Below are 21,873 nucleotides of genomic sequence, written 5' to 3' on the forward strand. Positions count from 1 at the left end.
CCTCCCATCGGCGTTCTGTTTCTAGAACTTGTAGAACCAGTGTTACTGTTTGTATCAGGGAAGTGGAGAATCTAAGTATAAAGGAGAAATAACTAATATTCCTTGTTCCTTGAGGGTACCTGTCTGGTCACCCTCTGGGAACAAAGCTGTAGCACTGCAGGGAAGACAGTGATTCATGTTTAACCACACGAACAAGCATTTCTTCACCACATATGTGTTTGTAAGATGCAATTTGAAGTGGTTTTTTTTTATAAAGAAAGGTATCATTATTATTATCACTATTATTATTATTGATGAGTATTTACAAGTATTCTAGTAAAAGGATTTTCTTTTAACTTCTGTTTTTGTTAGCAGTACCGTTAGTATTTAGATATTGACTAGACCTGCCTCACCTTCTGATGGAATAAGGTGGTCATGGTCACGAGTTTATAACAGGCTTTGCCTCCTTAAGCTCTTATCTTTCTTGCCTCCTTCTGCCCCAGAAACATAGTCAATGCTTACTGCCTTTGTCAGTCTCTTCTCTCAGCTGGCTCAGGCAAGGTCTTCCTCCTCCAAGTCTTGTTGTGAGAAGCATTCCCTACTGAAGTTCACTGAACATTGTGGTTCTGTGACCTCCCGGGTACTCTGTCCACTTGAGAGGCTGTGTGCGTGGAGGACAGCCAGCCTCTGAGCTGGCAACTGGAAAACCAGTTCTCGTTCCGGGTGTGTAACTGAATAGCTGTGTTCCCCTGGGAAAGTTATTTAACCTCACTGGACCTCAGTTCCCTCACATGTCTAATGAAGGGGTGGCAGTAGTAGGTCTTCTCAAGGTTCTAAAATGCTGATCTCCTACAGTGATGTCTCTAGTCTCCTTCATCAGTCCGAGGACCACCATGGACTCTGACCTCGATCACTGAAGGAGTCAGCTAGTCTCTTGCCCAGGCTACAGTCTACCTTCCAAACAGCTCCAGCTTGGAAGAGGAGGATTCTAACCTGTAACCTATTTCTCACACTTTCAAGCCTTGTCTTTGATAGCTTGCCAAGAGATAGCATCTCTTTATTATCATTTTCTTTCCTTTCTTGGGACCACTTGTCCTCCTGACTGATTGCAAATCATGTTCTATTATTGTCTTAATCAGACTTTTTTAAATTAAAAAATTAACTGAGAAGTAAGTAGTCGAAAGACTACTGTGTATAAACTATGGTATTTCCTTCGAACTGTCACGGGCTCTTTGTTTTAACCCAGGGACTCAATTCATTCAGCAAGTGGGAAATAAAGGGTCTGCAGCCCAGTAGCCAAAACACGATTGACTACAAGCATGGATATGGGTGAATTAGAACCTTCGGAATATGGCTGTGGTCGACTTTTGGGCTGGAGGTATACACGTTGCTGACTGGAGTTGAATTAGAAATCATTCTGTATGTTTTCCTCCTTCTTTATACGTGTATGTCCTCTTCTATTTTGCTGACTTCTTGATATTCCCAAGACTCCTCCATCCCCCTCATTGAGGAACTACTGATAATCTGGTATGGAGCCTCTGTTCTCACCCTTTCTGTTTTCTTATCTTCTGTCTCTCTCGGGCCACCCTCTGCATCACACATCCATATATGCTATGTTAATGTGAAAGGAAGAGTTTGCAGTAGTAAGTTCAGTGGATAATGTTTGCACCAACGTGTATTTGACCAAAATTTATGTATTCTACATAAAAAGATTTTTAAATACATATTGTTTTAAAAGGAGGGGGAGGAGGAAAGAGAGCTATTGCCCATTACTTCAATTTGAAATAACTTCTCAAGATTTGCTCATCGCTCCTGGCTTGGGATCTGTCATCTACAGAAATCAAGAATTAGAAATCTGAAGAATGCTCAGAAGAGCTTCCATGCCTTGTGAAAAGGGAAGAGTGTTGATTCCTTCTACGTGAGGTACTCATCTGTCATAGAACCTGTTATGTTCCCTGTCGAGTGAATGGCAACTCCCTTACATCCAACACACTATTTATGTCCAATAATTTTCACTACGAATTCTGATTTCCCTCTCCGTTGGAGTACAATAATAGCTGTTAGATTGCTCTCAAACTTAGAAGGTCCGGATTCAACAGTTCATTTCATAGAGAGCCGCTTCATCATTCTATGTGACATGTCCCGCCTTTGATTCCTAGGGCTTCCATGTGGCTTATGGGGAAAGACCAGCTTACTTCCTTTGGACTGGAAAAAGCCCCACCTATCACTTGTGCATGGTGCCATCTAGTGGTGCACAATGCAATCTACCCTGAGTTTAACAAAAATTCACTAAGTTAACAAAGGGAATTAATAGCTGAAGAGTCAACAGGAACTTTATGGCAGATAGCTGTGGGTAAATTTTCACTTCAAATATATAGTTTTCTTATTGTTACACTCATTCCAAAATTACATCGAGGCTAGTATGTCATCAACTCCTTCACACAACCACAGGTCTGGAGTTGGTTTTGGTAATAGAAATGACAGAACTACATAAATATCTGTATAAAACAGTTTCTGAAGAGTTGTCATTTTGAACATTTACATTTTTTTCTAAAGATTTTATTTATTTATTTGAAAGACAGAGATCACAAGTAGGCAGAGAGGCAGGCTGTGGGGGTGGGGGGAGCAGGCTCCCTGCTGAGCAGAGACGACCCCCCGCTCCCATGCGGGGCTCGATCCCAGGACTCTGGGATACGACCCGAGCCGAAGGCAGAGGCTTTAACCCACTGAGCCAACCAGGCACCCCCTGGACATTTACATTTTTGATTGGGCTTTATATGTTTTAAATCTCCCTACTTTTAGTTCGCTAATATTTATTTTTGGAAATGTAAGAAGCATTCACTTCGAAATGTTTTATATATGCAAAGGAGAGAACTGTGTCTAAGGAAGCCACAGCTGTGATTACTAATGCAGGACTAGGAAGAAGCTTTCTTTCTTCTGAGTTAGGCTGTCTATAAAGGCAGAGGTTTCATCGTATTTTCATTTTCTTCTCACCACATTCACTCAGCTTTCCTTAGAGTGATCTGGAAGGATTAGAAATTGGATTCAGAATTGGTAACTGAAAACATGGTGATGACAGTCACCTAACAGCTAACAGCCTTTTCACAAACTGTGTGGGCCCCAACGTGGACACTCACCTCCACTAGAAGGAAAAATCCCCGTCCTCACATGAGCAATACAAGCTGTTCCAAGGCAGGGCAAGATTTTGGGTGAGGTATCCAAGAAACTGTATAAATCATTCCCCATTTTCATATATACAATTATTTTAGGGATTTTACTCTCTCAACTCTCAACCAGTAAAGCTTTTCTTTAGGAAAAAGTCATGGATTCTGAGTTTAGGACCCTCTGGAAATTAGACATTCGGTAATTTTTTTTAGAAGATATTAGATACCTTCAAAGTAAGCATTCAAACGGTGGGATCAAGACTTTTTGCTTCTGGAGAGGAGCAAAGGAGGCTCTTGTCTTACGGATCCCCATGTCTATCACTGTCAGGACCACAGCGGCTATGCTCTGGGTCCGCTTCTGTCGTCAGTGTGTGAGGAAGGGAGCCAAGAAGGTGCTCACTAACTTCCCAGGATTCACAAGCCTTTGCCAGCGTAAGGTCTGCCCCCATGGGGCCAAGCAAATCAAAACTATATGAGGACCTGCAAAAGACTATAGAGAAAGTAGAAAACGTTTACATGTTGAATTTTCAGTCTTCAAGTTGAATGTGAGCTTTAGCTTTTGCTGAGCAATTGCTCTGGACAAGTGATCTGTTTCACATAGAGACCTCAGTACCAGTCTAAGGCCAATGAGGGGAAGGATGACCATGGGATCAGCTGAAGGGAAACTGGGTTTGATCCATTGTCTTTGAGAATAGAGGAGCTTTTGTGAATCAGAATGCTGTTGCTTAAAGCCAATTATTTGTAAAGATGATAGTGGTCAATGAGCATTAGATTTTATAGATCCAATAAGGAAAAATATTTTTATTATTATCTCAAGGTAATAAAACATTTTCTTATCTTCCGAGTGCCTCATAGGACCAACTATTACACTTTGGGTTTTTTGTTTTTGTGGGGTTTTTTTTTTTTTTAACCTTACTGAGCTAATGTTGACTAAAATCCTTAGAACTTTGCCTCTGTGCAGTAAAGTGCTGTTTCTCTACCCTAAGAAATCTATTTGTATAATCTCTGGCTGTAATGATTACTTTGAAAGATTTCCTTTGCATCTGTAATGATTTTTTTTTTAATGGAATAAGGCATAAGGGGAATAAATACATTGCACCCAATGTTAATTTAAACCTGTGTCCATACAGGTCAAGTTAGCCAAATGGAGTCATAAGTGTTTCCCAAATTCATGCCTCCAACCTATTTTTGAAAAGCAGGGAGATGGCATTGTAGGTCACTCTTTCCTATGAACTAGGTCTGAGAAGTTACTTCCTGATCTGTCGGACATATTGGCCGTGTGGTTGCCCCCATTGTCAGAAATCTTACTTCAAAACAAAACAAAACCTGTCTTCAAAAGAGAGTTTATGGCTCCCAGCTTTTCTGATAGGCTTGTCCCCTCCCTGTATTGACTTGTGGTGGGATAGTCATGGTCTCAACTCAACCAAATGTAATATATGCCTAGACCCATTTTAGAAAGGCTGAGAGAGGCAGCACCAGGACAAACCAACAGGAACTCTACAAACATACTTGTAGCCAAAACCACACAACTGTAACAGGCCGTTTCCCAGCTGGCTGTATACTTAGACTCCCGGGTACTGAGGAACCCTTCTGGAACCCCAACTTGGGAATCTCTGCAGAATGTTACAAGAATTAGCGCCCACCTGTTTTTGAGAAGAAAACAAGGAAACTGCCCCAAGATACAGTCAGTGGCCCACCGGCCAAAGGGTTTGCTGCTCTACACCAGTCTCTTCACTAGCCATTTCAGATTTGTGCCTCAGCAAGATGATAAATTGCTGGAGGTCATCAGACTTCAGGATCCCGTCTAAATAGTCTTGAGTTCTGTGTGTCAACCTTCAGTTCCAAAGATCTGTTGGAATTTGGCACCATCAGAGCTGCTGTCGAACCTGATGGCACTGACCCTGGGGGGAACAACCCTCATTTTTGGAGTTCAGAATGGGAGTTGTAGACAGGTACTGCTGGGCGGTAGCCCGGGAGTCAATGAGCCTTGACCTCGGCGCTGTGGTGAGGCAACATCCAGGAATCACAGCCTGAGCTATCTTCCCCTGTGAAGACAGACCTGTCTTAAAGCAGCTTAAAGGGTCGAGAGATCAACAGCCAGTGGAAAATGCCTTAGCCTTTCTATATTCTTGAAGTCTCATGTGACATAGGGGCGGGAGTTCAAGCGCATACCCCGCCTGGCCCTGGGGAATAAAGAGGACAGCAATCAGAACGAGTTGAGTGAGTGATTTGCATTCTCCCCTTCACTCTTCCCTAGATCTGCTATTGGTAGTGATGCCCTTGCGCTCCAGACAGAATGCGTTTAGCCCAACTGCAGGATGTATCGTGTGTGTGTGGGGGGGTGCCAGTGTTGGATGTGTTCACCGAGTTGAAAGTTGAGCTGTAGCAGGTTGGTGACCTTCCTCTTTGCTCTTTCTAAAGAAGACAAGCAGTGTTTGTTAGAGAAAAATCCCCAGCAGTCTGTGGTGAAGAGCCTCTGTCATCCACCCGCTGTTCCCTTTGGAACAAGTTCAACTGCAGAAATGTCGGATTGAGATTTTGTGCTTTGTCATTTTTCTTTTTGAAACACGACAACACAACTTTGGCTCTTCAGATATAGAACACTTCTTTTGTTGCTGTGGAGTTCCCTCTTGCTGTATCTTCTATGCAATTCCTTTTCTAGAAAATCCCTGGCGGAGGAGTGCTCTCCGGGCATCCCATCAGCCGTGCCGCTGTGTGGTGGAGGTGAGGGCTGCCCCCTCTGGGTGTGGCCCTTCTCTCTCCCACTGCCTCTCCCCATTTTTTCCTGCAGTCCCTTGGTTTGTAAATTGCCTGCATTTATTCCGTCAGCCAACATGTACAAAATGTAAGAAAGAATTTTTAAACAGGTAATAAATTATATTTATAAGCAACAGAAGAGTGCTACCTCCTTTGTTTCTTTTATTATTATTATTTTAAATAGGCTGCATGCCCACCGTGGAACCCAATGCAGGGCTTAAACTTTCAACCCTGAAATCAAGACCTGAGCTGAAATCAAGAGCTGGACACTGGGGCACCTGGGTGGCTCAGTCAGGTAAACATCTGCCTTCGGCTCAGGTCGTGACCCTGGGGTCCTGGGATCAAGCCCCACATTGTGCTCCTTACTCAGTGGGAAGTCTGCTTCTCCCTCTCCCTCTCCCCCTACTTGCGGGTGCATGCGCTTTCTCTCTCTCTCTCGCCCAGTCAAATAAATAAAATCTCAAAAAAAAAAAAAAGGAGTCTGACACTTAAACAACCAAGCCACTGAGGCACCCCCCTCCTTGGTGTCTTCATAACAAAGCACTCCTCTGTGTCAAGAGTCATCCTGTGTCTCTTCATTAGCACAGAGAAGCTCTTAGACTCTGCAAGGATGGTAATCGCAGCCTCCCTCGGGGACAGGATGGGGTTCTGGAATCGGGGCTTCTCAAGCCTCTCTGCACATTGGAATCACCTGAGAAGCTTTAGAAAAGCTGACTCCCAACCCCAGAGATCCTGACATTACAGATCCGGGGGGTGGGGTGGTTATTAAGAGTGGTTAATGCCCCAGGGGAGAGTGACAAGCAGTTAATAGGGAGACCCAGAGTCTTAGAGGCGCAGCACCAGAAGGCCCCGGGGAACCAAGGAATACAAGGTCCCACCCTGAGAGATCTGATTTTAAATGACATGTACAAGCAACTGCACTACTGGGTAGGAAAGGAAAGGTAAGCCCAGGAACGCAGGACACAGAGGAGTTGGAAGAGTGTACCCACAGCGAACTGCGACTTCTTTTGAATGTCGCCAGCTCTGTATCCTGTGGAGCTAACATCAGTAAGGAGAAGCAATATTTACGAGCACCCGCTAGGTACCTGGAGTGGGGCCTTCCCCTCCTTCACATATTCATCTCATTTGTTCCTCCGAAGAGCCCTTTGAGACGGGTATTTTTAGCCCACGTACAGGGGAGAAAATGGCGCTCAGACTGTGTACTTGCACAGAAGTGAGAAAGTGAAAACCCTGGAACGTGAGCCAAGTTGATCAGAATCCCAGCGCTGGGATGAATTCTCTTGGCATCAGCGCAACCGGCTAAACACAGCCAATTCTCATGAGAACTCCCAAGTCCCAGTAACCAAGATGCAAGCCTTCTTATATGCCCTCCGTGCCCAGACAAGTCGGGTTTCATCTCTCCTGATCCCGTCTCCCACAGAGCTCCTCAAACCTTAACTTTCTACGCTGCCTTCCAAGATTCAGGAACCATCACCTAGTATCACCTAACACTTTCCTCCTCCCTTTGCAGAGGGCTTTCTCTTGTCCAAGGGGACACTGTTTGCTGGGCAACAAGAGTGGTCTCAGTCCTCCATACCCCACAGATGTCACAGTTGGGAGTAAAGCTGGGAACTTTCTCCTACTGTTTTGCTGCTTCCAGACCACTGCCCTTCTGTGGCACCCACTGCTGTGGGCTTCGGCCCCTCAGGCCCCACCGGCCCGTCTATACTCTCTCCCCTCACAGACTGCAACCCTCCCACCCCCACCCCCGTTCTCACAGTTGGTCTTCTCAGCAAACCAGACCCTCAGTGCTGCCCATAACCCCCACCTGCCATTTTCCACAGTGCAATTTAAACTGTTTCACTTCTCCCGGCCCACTCACTACCCTATCTTTCCTCTAACAACAGATGACTGTGGCTCCTAATTACAGAAAGGCTAGAAGCCATCAGACCATTGCCTTGCTCTCCCACCACCAAACATACAAACTTACCTGCATGGCTCTCTTTTATACATGCCTGTTCGACGTGCGATGTTTTTGAAGACAGAAAAAAAGGCACAACTGTAAGATAACAGACATGTTCTTTCCAAGGGGAGAAAGAAACCATTTTATTTCGGGGAATGTTAAAACAAAGCCATATACAATTTGTAACAAATACAATTGTTTGTTCCCTAGTCCTGAATAATTACAGTATATACAAATTCAGTAAGGCACTGGTTCCCCAAAAGAACACAAAGGAATCTTCTTTTGAAACAGACAGACAACAAAACCCCTTATATAGTGCCAACTTCTCTCCAAAAAATATGGCATTGTGGTTTGTTTTGTTTTACAAGAGGAATCATAATTGCTAAATTAAATCACTTCTGATACCACTTCTTTCATTTCCACTGCTATGTGACTGGGTTTTCTAAAGAGATGTAACTGCAGAACTATTCAAATTTAAAAATTTCGGCTTCTTCCAGTGCCTTTCTGCTCACCAGCAAAGAAGAACCAGAACAGACCAACAGTGTAAACCACCGTAACTTCTCATGAATATGCATGACTCTGAGGAACATGAAATTCTGTCATTATTCAGTATTTCCTATACCTGACTACACAATTGAAATGTGTCAAAGGATTTCTTGTAAATCAAATCGTGACATGTTTTCTAAGAAGCTTTATGTTTAAAGAATAAAAAGAATGGTCACGAGTGACTTCGGAGTGGTGCTGTCCAGGAGCCAAGGGCCTGTCTCCTCATACACAGTGTTCATAGCACTGTCACTTGTGACTGGACCAACTACACACTTTCATAAATAAATACTATGTTTCATTTAGTACTTTATCATCTATAATATTTTACTCTCTAATCCACATAATGGAGTTGTGCCAGACTCCAAGCTGAACATAATACTTATATATATACATATATATTTATATAATATGTACACACATACATAAACTATAAACCTGAACATCTTAGCCTATAAAACTTATATCAGCTAACAACTAATATTTTAGAATTCCCTTGAAGGGAAGGGAGTGATTAGGAGAAAAATTTTAGACTTTGAAAGAGTCCTGAAAGGAAACAATTGACTACAATAATTTCCAGGTTCCCCCTTATTCTATTGAAAGACAAAACAAAAAACTAAAATTCACTTCTAAGCTACTAAAAATTTAAAAACCAAAAAGGATTGTTTGGAAGTGAGTAGGTAGTCTCTGTGAGAACAATTCAGTATTCCTTAAGCAAGGCAGATTTGGGTGAGACAAAGAAAAATCTACTCATAAATAAATTCCTATCTCATCGAAAGACTAATAACTAAAGGGACCTTTTTAAATATCTTGAGAATAATTTTTAAATGTTCATAGTGAGTAAATCAGTTTGAGAGTTAGAAAGTAAGCTATAGATTTTTCCAAAACAACAAATAATCTAGAAGAAATCTGGATGCTGTTTTGATTTCTTTCCTTTCTTCATTGGAACTAACACCTCTCTAAAAATCTAGTTTACTTTTAAATCATCACCTCTCCACAAAATATTTTGATATGAAGTTATCTATGTATAAAAATTTGCCAAAAAAAACAAGAATTTTTAATCGAAGATGTAAGCAAGCCCAACCTCGCTTAAATTTGGAGAAAACCAAGAAACACAAACGCGTCCCCACTTAACTGGCATCCATGTTTACTCATGTGTTTGTAGATTATCAGATTAGAAGCACTGAAGCTTCTCTCCACGGCTCAGGTGATTATCACGCATAGTTCTAGACACATATTCCTTCTAAGCTATCAGAAAGAATACAATTTGATGCAAGGGAAAGGAACCTTTGTTTACACTGCTATTCAGGTGATTTTAATATTACTACAAGCAGCATTCTGATTACAATTATATTTGGAAACAACTGTTTGTGATCTTTAAGAACAAGAAATTTTGTTCCTATTCAAGGGTTAAGAAAATCTTTCTTTGTTACAAACAAAATGCAGCTACGAGGCACTGGGAAGTGAATGCTTAGAACGTAGAACACCAGTTCTCCTTGTGTTCTCCCAAAACTTACGCGGGCCTCACAACCACTCTGTGCTCTAAGAGGTTTTCGGGATGAACAAGTCACCAGCTGCAAGCCTCCTTCAGCAGTGAGGGGCATATCTTCTCATTTTTCTTGCAGCTGTCAAATGTTCAAAAACCCTCCAACCTTCAGGCACCAAGTGGTGAAAATGTGTTATAAAACAGTGCCCCCTAGAGTATCTGGAAGGAACGTCCTTTTTTAAAAGACCAAGGAGAAGCACTTCCCAATTCTTCACTGAACGCTGCAGGATTTTCGAAGAAACAAAAGAAAACCAAAGAAAAGTAAGGAAATGTAAATGAACACAGTTGAGAGGAATGCTCATAATTCTGAGCTTTATGTTCCTGTTGCTAAGGAATATTGGCCCTGTCAATGATTTGCCTCACAATCCTCCAAAGTTTAAAACCCCACAGAATTGAGGAGGTGAGGAGATGTTTTGCACAAGCGCCACAGAGAAGAAAAAATATATAAATAAAAAGTGAACTGAACATCACAAGAATAAAATAAACCAAGTCAGCACTCCTCTAAGACGTGAACTTACCATGTAAGATGTATGTGCTTGATCCGTATCTATTTTGGAAAAACAAGTCACAGCAGCTACCATATTTTGTGGCCTCTACTAGTTCTTTCTGCTGTCCCATCTGGAGGTTATATTTATATTTTTTAAATTAAAATTTAGTTAAATTAACCCAACATGCTTTCCTCTCCTTCCCTTCACTCAGACACAAAAGAAACTGTCTTTGTCTATACAAAATAAGGTGTGCGTCCTTTCCCCTTGTGGTTGTGAGACAGGCTCTTCTGCATATCCAAGAAACAGGCCATTTGTACCCCCACCCTCATCCTCTGTCCTACTGACACATCTTTCTTGCAACACAGGAGCAAAGTATCTCTATTTTAAAGAGCCTTGTTTTTAACCCAGCTGACTGCGATTTTATTTAATATTGATCCTTTCATTTGAGAGATCAAAACCAGGCATGAGTCAATTCTCTGCACATAAAAAACACCTTTGTTTGTGTTTAATGAAAAGGAAAGGCCTTCACCATGACAGAAATGCCTTAAAAGAATCAGAAACACAAAGTAGTTCTGAAGAACGGCATCAACACTTACTACTTCTAACAGAGTCACAGAAAACCTTCATTTGTTCCGTGTCGTCTGAAGCTACAAAAGGGCACCCAAAGGAACCCAAAACGTGGCCCCACACAGGTGGTATTTGTGCCCAGGCGCATTCACATTGCTGTGGTGGCCCCTGAAGGCAGGGCTGGCCAAAGCAGTCTGAGGAGGCAGAAGCGGGGAGATTTTCACTTGAGTTCCGTTCTACGTTCTCCAACTCCACAGACTGTCTTTTGGTGTGCAGAGTGCAACAAATTTCACTAATGGAAAAAGGTATTTTTTCCTTTTTAATGGAAAAAGGTATTTTCACTAATGGAAAAAGGTATTTTAAAATTTACCTTCCAGCAGAATTTCCGGGAAGAACTTTTGTTGCTATTATTTATTAAACTATAACAGTATAAACCTTAAAACTTCTACATGATTTGTTCTATTTTGGCAAAATTAAAGCATCTTTTGGGGGAAAAAAAAAAAGGCAATACCAAAATATGGGGCTTTCTTAGAAAGCAACATGCATCATGTATCTTGAACGAGTTACCCAAGCACTTTCTCCCTCCTACAGACAGATACGATGAAAACGTGTTTCTGGGAACTTCTCTTTGTCAGGCTGCTCCCTGAGAGGTGAGGCTGAACCCACTGGGAAGCAGGATGATGTTCAAGGCTTGTATTGTGGATACTTCTGGAACATCTTCTGCTCTGCCCACGAACAGAAGAATATCTCCTGGCTTTCTCCAGAGACGCTTATTTCTTCTCCTCACATCAGAGTTTAATGTCCTGGGACTCTGACATTTTGGCTAGTGTCTTCTTAACACGTAGGGCTGTCAGTCTTGATGCAGGATTGTGAGCCCAGCATTCCATCATGAGTTTTCCCATCTGCCTTAGACACTGTGGGGAGGGAAAGGAAAACAGGAGTAACACTAGAGAAATGTTTTATCTACAAGGATGCCATCGGACATGTAGCCTTTAGTGTATGGTTTCTGGAGTACAAATATATTTTTCAAAGATACTCCTAAAACCATGTAGACAAAATTCCATAAAAACTCTTTTCTCGTGCAAATTCTAAACAATGAAAACAGACTTTCATGTCTTCCCTATGACAGCAGCGAGCAGGTGGTTTTGCTAATTGTACAAGAGTGTCTGTGAAGTTGGTCTTAACCAAATACAAAAATACCCAGGGAGTCTGTATTCCACTCCACACTCCTACATTGTTTATAACACTTGATAAGCTTAAATCTTTTATCTAATTCCATACTATTCAAACAAACATGGTTATTCCTAAATCACAGCTGTCTGCTCCAATAATAGCATTGCACTGTACCATTTAACAAGATTAATGACCTGTGCACAGCCTCACTAAAACTTTCTCCTGTGTTCTCCTGTGCTACATCAATTACTGGTCTTCCTGTGGAAAAGCACAATTTCACGTCATTAGAAATCTGTAGTAAGGGGATTCTGAGTAATACCAATGCCCATAACCACCTTCAAAATAATATAACTCCAGCATCTCATAAAGTTTTCTGCATAGCTCACTGGAAAAATGATGCATTATTTAGCATTTTAGGAACGAGACACCAAACCAATGAACCACAGGTTATTTTTAAATGCATTGAACATTAAAGAATTAGCTTATCAACAAGTGCTCTTTCCATGTGCCTGGTTGGCTTTGCTACATGTTTGGTGAGGTGGGTTTGGGGGTGGGGGTTGTGTTTTATCCTGGGGATGCTTCAAACTCATCTCTGAAGATGTCCGCCTGCCAGAGGGCTCCAAGAGTTGGTGAGTTTGCAAGTATGGAGGATAGATGGGCAGGATGTCGAGGATGACATGAGACAGGAAAGGCAAGGCCCACCCAAATCATTTCCTCCTTCTGAACAGCCCCTTTTCGGCCCTGGTTAGGTTTCATCCCTGCATCCTGAGAGCCAGGCTGAATATGGACTTCTCAAAAGGGCAAACATCAGCCCTACTAACAAAGACCAATGGCGCAGTCAGGCAGCCCAACCACAGCTCGTGTCCCTTCTGTGTAAAGAAAACTAGATTCTGCAGATGCCTATCTTTTCTCTCATCAAGATGAGAGAATGGTATACACTGGTGTGTCATGGAGAAAATTCATGGTGCTTGAAAGATGCACACAGAGAAATAACGTCCTTTAGGCAAATGTCAGGATAGCTTAAGTAAATGGAATAGTGTTACCTATTGTCCAGGCTAAGGGGAAGCTCCCCCCCCCAAATATACTTTAGAAATAGCAAACTCAAATTGGCAAAAAGAAACAGATAATTTAACGTATGACATCAATGACTGTGGAGAAGAACCATTACCAACACCATCAAAACAAAGGGGGAGGATTCCTGCAATAGGTATCTGGAATTTTGGCAAAAAGAGTAAAAAGTCTGTTTAGAAGTCTGTCGTGGTCATACGGTTACCTCAAGCCTTACCTCATCACTGCTCCACCGGTTGGGGAACGAGGGACGGAGCTTTTTGATGCAAACAATCTCTCGCATGTCCTCATAAGAAGGGTCGCTGGGCACGAGATCATGATATGGAAGCTGGTATTCTTCCACTATACCTAGAATATGGGTTGTTTTTAAATTATTGCTACTATTAATATCTTCTGGGAAGTGGAAATGAAAGTCTAACATACAGACTGTTCTCAAAGCAAGGTCCTATCAGTACTCAAAACACGTTCAGGCTCAAAAAACTGCAAAGTAAGTCTTGAAAAAAAAAATGTGCCCGAATGACACTTAATCTAATTAAAAATATAAATAGAAAATCTAATGAAACATATTATTATAGGTTTTCAAGTGTTTTTTAAAAATTTCCCAAAGCTAAGTAAAACAAGCATCTCAAATTTATTTCCAATTTTTTAAAGGGTCTTCTATGCCAAATTTAAAAAAAAATCTACATTAAATCTCAACGCGAATTTGGCAGACACACCCCAAACTCATACCGCATAATATGTGACTGTTTCTATTACTGCAATATGAGATTATGAATCTCATAATACATTTGGCAGTGTATCCTACTTGAACAAAATGTGAGATTTACATTTTCTTTCTGCTTAATCATAAGAATGCATTTTTCCAGATTTAAAATTTTAAAAATTATACACACCTAAAAATATTAACCATGATTTTTTTTTAGGTGCAAGGATTGTCAGATTTTTATTATTTTCTTCTTTAAATTTTCTGTACTTCACCAAACTTTCTACAAAAAAAAAAAAAATACATCACTATCAGAAAAAATCGGTATTGTTGAAAGAAGGGTTAAGGAATTCAAGTCTGTGTCATCTTAGGAAAATGGCCCTTATTGTGACAAATTCCGTCTCATTTTTCCTAGTATCTAGTTTCTATCTTATTACTTGTGTCCTTTAGAAAAGTAGGCTACTTTTATCTTCTTTTCAACCCTATCTGATTAACTCCCCACAATAATTATAAGCAGCCTCTGTCCTTAAAGGATGTCCCTCTGAACAATGTATCTGGAGCACCTTCCCTCCCTATCCTAAATCATCTATTATAGAAATGTCATTGCTTTTTATTGGAACAAGATGATACTATCAAGCTGGCAGATTTTATCCAACTCATCATTAAACTCGCTGGGGTGTACTTGGACAAAATCTGGAGTATATGCCCTTTCCTGCAAACTCAAACCCATACAATAAAGGACCAGAAGGTTCAAATGCTTCCTGAGACCATTCCCATTTACCATTTATTCTGTCCCTCACTGAGACCACACAGCATGATTATACGTATCTATGTTCATCGTTCCTTCTCTTGTGTTTCAATTCTACAGGAAATACTAAAAGCACAAGGCCTAACGAATGGGGGATGCTTACTTCACTTGAGTTCTTCCTCCCTTTCTAATTCTCAGGACAATGGTTCTGGAAAACTCTTGAGGGCAAAGACCATCTATCTGACTCCTCTCATGTCTCCCTCAGTGCCTAGCACTGGTGCCAGTGCCCAGCTGGACTGATACCCCACAGTGGGGTAAGTGTACATACCACCACAGACACAGTGAACCACATGAATTTATGAATTAATCGAAGTCTGTCTTTGAACTACAGGCCTTACTTCTTTCTCCTTATTATGCAATTATCAAAATTTCCGTATGGGTTGCCACTTAAGGGTGACTGAAACCTCAAGAATTCTCTTTTTCTTCCCAAGTTTAGAAGACCTACATCCAAAATCTACTTCACCCAAAAAGTACCTAGACTAGAAAGACAAGCCCATAACTTCCAACATCTTCATAAAGGAAAGTGTTAGAGAATAGAATTTTGTGTGTTTTGCCTTTCTGGAAAGAGGAGACAAACCTGCTCGTTAGAAGCCTACCAGGCAAATATGGTCTATACCATGTATCAGCAAGTATGCTGTATAATTTATCTTACTAAATTCTTTGACACATGTTTATGAGATAGCATTATTATCCATATTACCCGGATGAGAAAACTTGCTTTTGAGGGACTTACTAATTGTCCAAGGCCACACAGCTGGTGTAGTGCCGAGCTGAGAATCAAATGCTGTGACAAACACGAACCAATCTCATAAAGAGATAAGGCAACACCTTAGTGCCTCTCAAATCTCCACAGGCAAAGACAAACCCAGTAAAGCAATTAAAATCCAAACTTTTTTTCTAAGGCTGGCTTGTTTTTAAGCGAAGGATCGTTTCTTCTGTATTCTGACCCAGAGGCTTCCAGATACAGGTTTCTTATGGCCCTGTTTGCTTTAGATGTTCAGGAAAGTGTAATGAGAAAGTAATCTTGTACTCTACTACTCCTTCAGCTTCTATAAACCAATCCTGAGTGTAAGTATGTTATTCCAAAATAGGCTCATCTACTCTCTATAAAACATGAGGCAAGGCATAGACAATTAGTTAACTTATATTTTCGTTAGCTCTTTCCTTCTTCAGAGAAGACGGGAGATTTACTCACTATCTGGTTAGGAAACATTTCCCATGTTAACTTTCATTTTGGAGTTCTCTCACTTGAGAGGAAATGTGTTCTATTTTAAATTAAGCTCAGAATAGGCTCAGAGCTCCCAAGTGATTAGAAGGCATTGTGTCACTACATCACAATCTGTCTCCCAAAGTATAAGTGCCTGGTGATTAACCGTCTCTCCACTCTATTTAAGTCTGAATCTATTTTTTTTTTTAGGATTTTATTTATTTATTTGACAGAGACACAGTGAAAGAGGGAACACAAGCAGGGGGCATGGGAGAGGGAAAAGCAGGCTCTGCGGGGCTCAACCCCAGAACCCTGGGATCATGACCTGAACCGAAGGCATGCACTTAACTGAGCCACCCAGGCGGCCCTAAATATGAATCTAAATATAAGTTAAGCCTCTACCAACCAAAAACAAAATATTAAGTAAGAGCTAAGAGATACTGAATGCTATTTATGTACCAGGCAGTTTTAATTCTTTTCAATTCACTTCCTTCTTAAGATGAAAGAACGGAAACAAAGCTGAGTCACTTGTCAGTGGCAGGTCCAAGAGTGAATTCCAGTACCAGTTAAGTGTTCACTAGACTTTCAGAACCTCCGGCAAGCTCAAGGTCTCACAAAAGTGAGTTTAAACTGGCCATGAGAGGCAGCAGCAGCAGTAGCATGGTTTCTAACCAAGCCCGGCCATGAGTATGACTGTCAGCAGGATACTTGTCACTGAAGAGCTGAAGATTCAGCTTCTCACCTAAAAAGTGTTGGAATCTATTTAAAGGCAGATGACACAGCAGTAAACTAAATACAGCAAACAATAATAATGCCTCCGAATATTTAATAACATCTTCTATGATATCATCTTACTAGGGAATCCTTGTTTGCAGAAAAATTATCATGACCAGTAGTAACATCCTTATGCTTTAATTTCCTTTTGATAAAAACTGATGTTTTCAAATTGCTTTATGAAGAAGAACTATAGAAAGTCAAGTGGGGGGAGGGGTAAAGAAGGGGTATCTCACCCCACATCTCTGTCTCTACCTTCATCTGCAGAGAAGAAGCCATAGGGGATGGGGCACTGGAGCTGGGGATGGGCCCCAACAGGTTGGTGAGAAGCAGGAAAGCATTTAAAATCCTAACTTTTTTTCTAAAGCTGGCTTGTTGGTGAGAAGCAGGAAAGAGGGGGTCAAATAGAATTCTAAGAGGTTAAATATCATTTCCTGGGAGGATTGTGACTGCACTGACAGAAATAAGGTGGAAAATAAAAGAAAATCAGATTTGGGGACAATATGATAACTCTGATTTCTGATCAGAAAGCAAGGATCTCTAGCAGGTGCAACGGCATCACTGTTACTTACCTCCTGATACACATCTCCTAGCAACCTCCCAAAGGATGAGTCCAAAACTGTACATGTCGGCCATAATGTAAGACTGAAAGTGATTTCTATTTAAGCTCTCATCCAACACTTCGGGAGGCATGTAGCGTTTGGTGCCAACTCGGGTGTTGGGTGGGATGTCAACTTCATTCGTATCACTGAGGAAAAAGTAAAGCAAAGCACTATCAGCGCTGAAAAGGACCAACACATGACAAATCAAAGTGATTCCTGAACCAGGCTTTCAGGCAAAGGTGAAGGGATATCTTTTCGGGGAATAACATGTCCCTGAAAAATATTTCTTGCCGAGAGTTGTATTAGATATTCACAGGTAAAAACCCAGTGAAGAGGGCAATCAAAGGGAAGCTGCAGCATACAAGTTTGCATCGGCATCAAGTATAAACTTGAAATAACTGCTAAGTATCTAGTAAATGTCTACAAAGTATCGTCTCCCCCTTCCTATTTTCGTAGCATGGCTCTTCAAAGTGGCATAAGTACCTACCGAGGTGGTTTGTTTGAGACAGTATTTTTTAAACCAAGTGTTGCAAGGTTTTTAGAGGTACAAACATCTAAAGGGGGAAGAGAGCCAACAAAGACCTGGAACTGTTTTACTCTGATAAGCAGGACCCATGACAAAGCTTTCTATGGTCACCATTATTTCATCAACCAGATAACACGTATTTTTTAATAAAAGGAGGAAAGAATAACTGAATATAAAACCAGCAGCTCCATCAAAGTTTTAAAGCGCAACCCACTTCTTATCATTTCCCCCATCTGGGGTGGACCCCGATCTGCAGGATGGCCCTGGGCACCACCAACTCATCCCAGTGGAGCAGGAGCTAGAGCTCTGCAGGAGATGACTCAAGCGGGGAACTGGGGTCTCTCGGTCAGCTGATGATGAAACAAGACGAGATGTGTAATCTCGCAGCCAGGACAGTGTGAAGCCCATATCAGAGGCGTCACTGACACTACATCAGTAGAAATCAGTGGAACTAAGAAGAGCAATAAACCCCAGTTTTGAGGTAGAAGCTATCAGACAGAAAAGGGACGAAAAGTTGGGACGCCTGGGTGGCTCTGTTGGTTAAGCGTCTGCCTTTGGCTCGGGTCATGATCTTAGGGTCCTGGGATGGAGCCCCGCATCAGGCTCCCTGCTTGGTGTGGAGGCTTCTCCATCTCCCTCTGTGATCTCTCTCTCTCTCTCTCTCTCAATCTCTCTGTCAAATAAATAAATAAAAAATCTTAAAAAAAAAAAAAGAAAGAAAAACAGAAAAAGAAAAGGGACCAAAAAGTCATTATCAACCAAAGTTTGTGGGCAGTTGTGGATAAACCTTGTTATCTCCTGATTCTTGAGAATTTTTTTTTCTGTTCATCACACTCCACTGACTCTCATGCATTTACATGGTTTCTGTTTGTTTGTTTTTACTCAGTGAGGAAATTACATATAGCAAATGTCACAGTTATCAGGCTGTGCCACAGGCGGTACCAAACTTTCCTAAACACTAGTGGCTTTTGGAAAGAATCTCTGGGTTTGATCTTATTGCCTCGATTTCTAGTTTCTGAAGCATAAAATACATATGTCACTTTGGAAAATTTAAAGGATGGCAGATGTCTCTCTGCAGATCTCCAAACTGTTAACATTTACTAAAACGTAGAAAGCTTCATTCTTAGAACAATTTTAAATTCATTTCCAGCTAAAATCTTCAATCTAAAGCCATTACAACAGACGGGCCCCCAGTATTCTTATTAGGCTCCTCGGGATCTTCCAGGGGCAACTACTCTGAAGAAGCCTTTTTTGTTTGGTTGGTTGGTTATTTTGTTTTTTAAATAAAACTTAAAGTGTACGTTTTTTTTAAAAGGAAAATAAATAAATAAGCCTTAATTTATAAATGTAGGTCTTAATGTTCTGGGCTCTAAGAGGCTCATTTTCTAGAAAAATGTGAATTCCTAGTATTTACCAGTACAATATAACAGAAAAATGTCATTTGTGTACCTAAATAGTAAATGATAAGGAAAGAAAATGAGCCAAGAAATATCTTCATGATAAAATGGAAAATATCAGATTTAAAAGATGCCACAAAAATTCCATCTTTAATTATACTTACATCTCTTCTGTGAACACATAGTAGGCATTTCATTCGTGTGTCATAATTTGTAACTCTGAATCATCAGAGGAAGACAGCAGGGGGCATGGGTACAGAATTCTGGGTTCCATGCCAAGGAACAAATATGGGGTCTTGCCAATGGAAAGAAACTGGTAAAGGGCCTAAATTATATTCCAGAACATAGACTGGGAAAGGAAACCATGAATAGTCTTAGCATGTGCCCTATAAGAGTGTATTTAGGCCAAAGATACACTCTGACCACAGCTGATAAAGATTTTAGGTGATTCCTTCCCATTCTTACTCTTAGATCCTTTGGGCTTTATTTGGATTTGGAAGGTCAGGAAGGGCTAATAGAATGTGTGACATGGAAACATCTATTGGAAACAGAACGGTAATTGTTATCTATGATAGAATAAGATCTGTGATGGCCAGACTAGACAGAGTTCATCCCTAAACTCTCATTCCTTCAAACACTGAACAAATACACAATCAAGGATTTTGCTGGTTTGTCAGATTCCCAAAAAACAGTTTCCTATACAGGCCATGAAGCTTGGCACTACTGTCTCTCCTCTACCTTCTTCTCCCCACCCTTGGTGTTGCCTTAGTGGTATGTGAATAAATATCCGTCTTCCCACCTAAAAGTGTAAACTCCTTGAAGCCTGAATATCTGGTATAATCATCTGTTACAGCCCGAAAAGGTATCATCTCAATCCATCTCCACGTATAATGTGCTTGCACACAGTAGGCAAATAATATATTCTCAGTGAAAGAAAGAAAAGTTTTGTTTGCAGTATCTTTGCTATGAATACTTGGAAAAGAAATATAAAAATCTCTTTTGTAGGTAGACCATAAAATGAGACATTACCAATAGGTAAAATGATAAATAGAATTTTAAGTCAATTTTGTAAAAGATTACTATGAACCTAATGGCAAATGCCTTTAGCTCTACATTTAAATGACAAACATGTTAATTATAAGTAATTCATATCTGATGTTATGAAGGGTAAGAGCCTCCAAGATGTACAGCTCCATCCCTCCTTCTCTCAGGAGTGTTTCTATACTGGAAAGTAATTAAACTGCATTTCTCTCTCAGGTTCTCTGTAACATTATCTTACCTGTTCCCAAATTAGGGCAGAGAAAAAGTAAGCTTGTTAATCTTCAAGAGCAAAAATAGAAGCCAGAGATATTAAATGCTGGGGCACCAAGAACAAAGGGAGAAAAAGAGGCTGTAAGAGTCTGATGGTGCAGGGCACATAAGAAGAAGGTATAAAGTAACTGAAGGAAAGGAGCGAGGAGGAAGAAGAAAGCAGGAAAGGACAGGGCACCTTCAGCTTTTCCTTGCTTTCTTGTCCATGAAAGGGCCGGAGGAGTGAGAAACAAGGTTCCTTAGAAAAGATGGATATTGCACAAGGAGGGCAGAGTCAAGAGAAAGGAACTCCAAGCGCACAAATAACCCTTGGTGCTGGGGAGGCTACACATCCATGTGGTCGAATCATAGAATCACACAGAGCAAAAATGAGTATCAACCTCAGGATACTGGCTACTTCTGGGACTGATAAAGGGGAATAAAATAGGGAGAATGCAAAGGGCTATCTTCAACACAAAGAAGACTAGATAAAAATAAGGCAAATTGTTGACTTTGTCCACATTATAATTGTTATATGAGTGCCTTACTATTTGTTATACTTTTATGTACATATATTTCATTTAAGATATTATAAATAAGAACTCAGCAGGATCAGGAACAAGAAAAATGTACATTTCAAGAGTTAAGGGATAGATAGGTTGGTGGCATAAGGCTCTGAAGAGCAAAAGACATCTAAAGAAAGTGGAGAAAAGTACAGAGAAGATGGGTTTCTACCAAGGATAACTGAAAATAGTCCATCAAAAGCATGGATGTCACATTCACTACGGAAGAAACGTGATCCCTCTCCTCCCTTCCCTTGGAGAAGGGTTGGAAATATATGTGCAAAGGGCTAAAGACAGAAAAACTGAGTTTAGAGTACCACGGGGATAGGTATTTTTGTCCACATATACTTTTATAATTAACACTTCCACTAAATCCCATATGGCTTTTGTCCCTGTTAACATGAGTAGCAGTATAATAAAGATTTCCATAGAACTGGAAAAACATAAAAATATAATCTGAACAAAATAAACTAAATGAAGTGATGTCAGGCACACTCCTCATCAGGAAAAAAAAAATGATTTAGAATCTTGTATTTTTTCTTTATGAACTTTAAAGTGTTTTTCTTTATGAACTTTAGAGACAATGGGCTGGGGCAGGAATAAATAAAAAATAAAAATACCTATAATTTTCTGAGTAAAAAACAGTCATTTGGAAGAATCAGGGAATAAGGCAAACCAATTAAGGAGAAAATGGGTTCTCCCTTCTGGCTTAGGGTCATGACAAGATGTTAAGCTCCTGTAGAAAGCAAAAGTCTGAAAAATGTTCTAGTAGCATG

At 40.7% G+C, this 21,873-nt stretch overlaps 1 protein-coding gene across 2 annotated transcripts in view; it reads right to left on the minus strand.

Moving 5' to 3' along the window:
- Positions 1–11,438: 11,438 nt before the first annotated feature.
- LOC111155171 (bone morphogenetic protein receptor type 1B) overlaps positions 11,439–21,873 on the minus strand; it is a 99,562-nt gene continuing 89,127 nt past the window's right edge. Inside the window, exons 8-10 of one of the 2 annotated variants that reach the window (XM_022515265.1) lie at positions 17,292–17,467; positions 13,445–13,575; positions 11,439–11,900 (exon numbers count right to left, since the gene is read on the minus strand). In XM_022515265.1, coding sequence (XP_022370973.1) covers positions 11,775–11,900; positions 13,445–13,575; positions 17,292–17,467 — 433 coding nt within the window. In that variant the 3' untranslated portion in view covers positions 11,439–11,774. The remainder of the gene's footprint in view (positions 11,901–13,444; positions 13,576–17,291; positions 17,468–21,873) is intronic. The other variant, XM_022515255.1, reaches the window with a different exon arrangement.

Source organism: Enhydra lutris, unplaced genomic scaffold (genome assembly GCF_002288905.1).
Source record: "Enhydra lutris kenyoni isolate GAN:26980312 unplaced genomic scaffold, ASM228890v2 scaffoldscaffold3, whole genome shotgun sequence".
Lineage (NCBI taxonomy): Eukaryota > Metazoa > Chordata > Mammalia > Carnivora > Mustelidae > Enhydra > Enhydra lutris.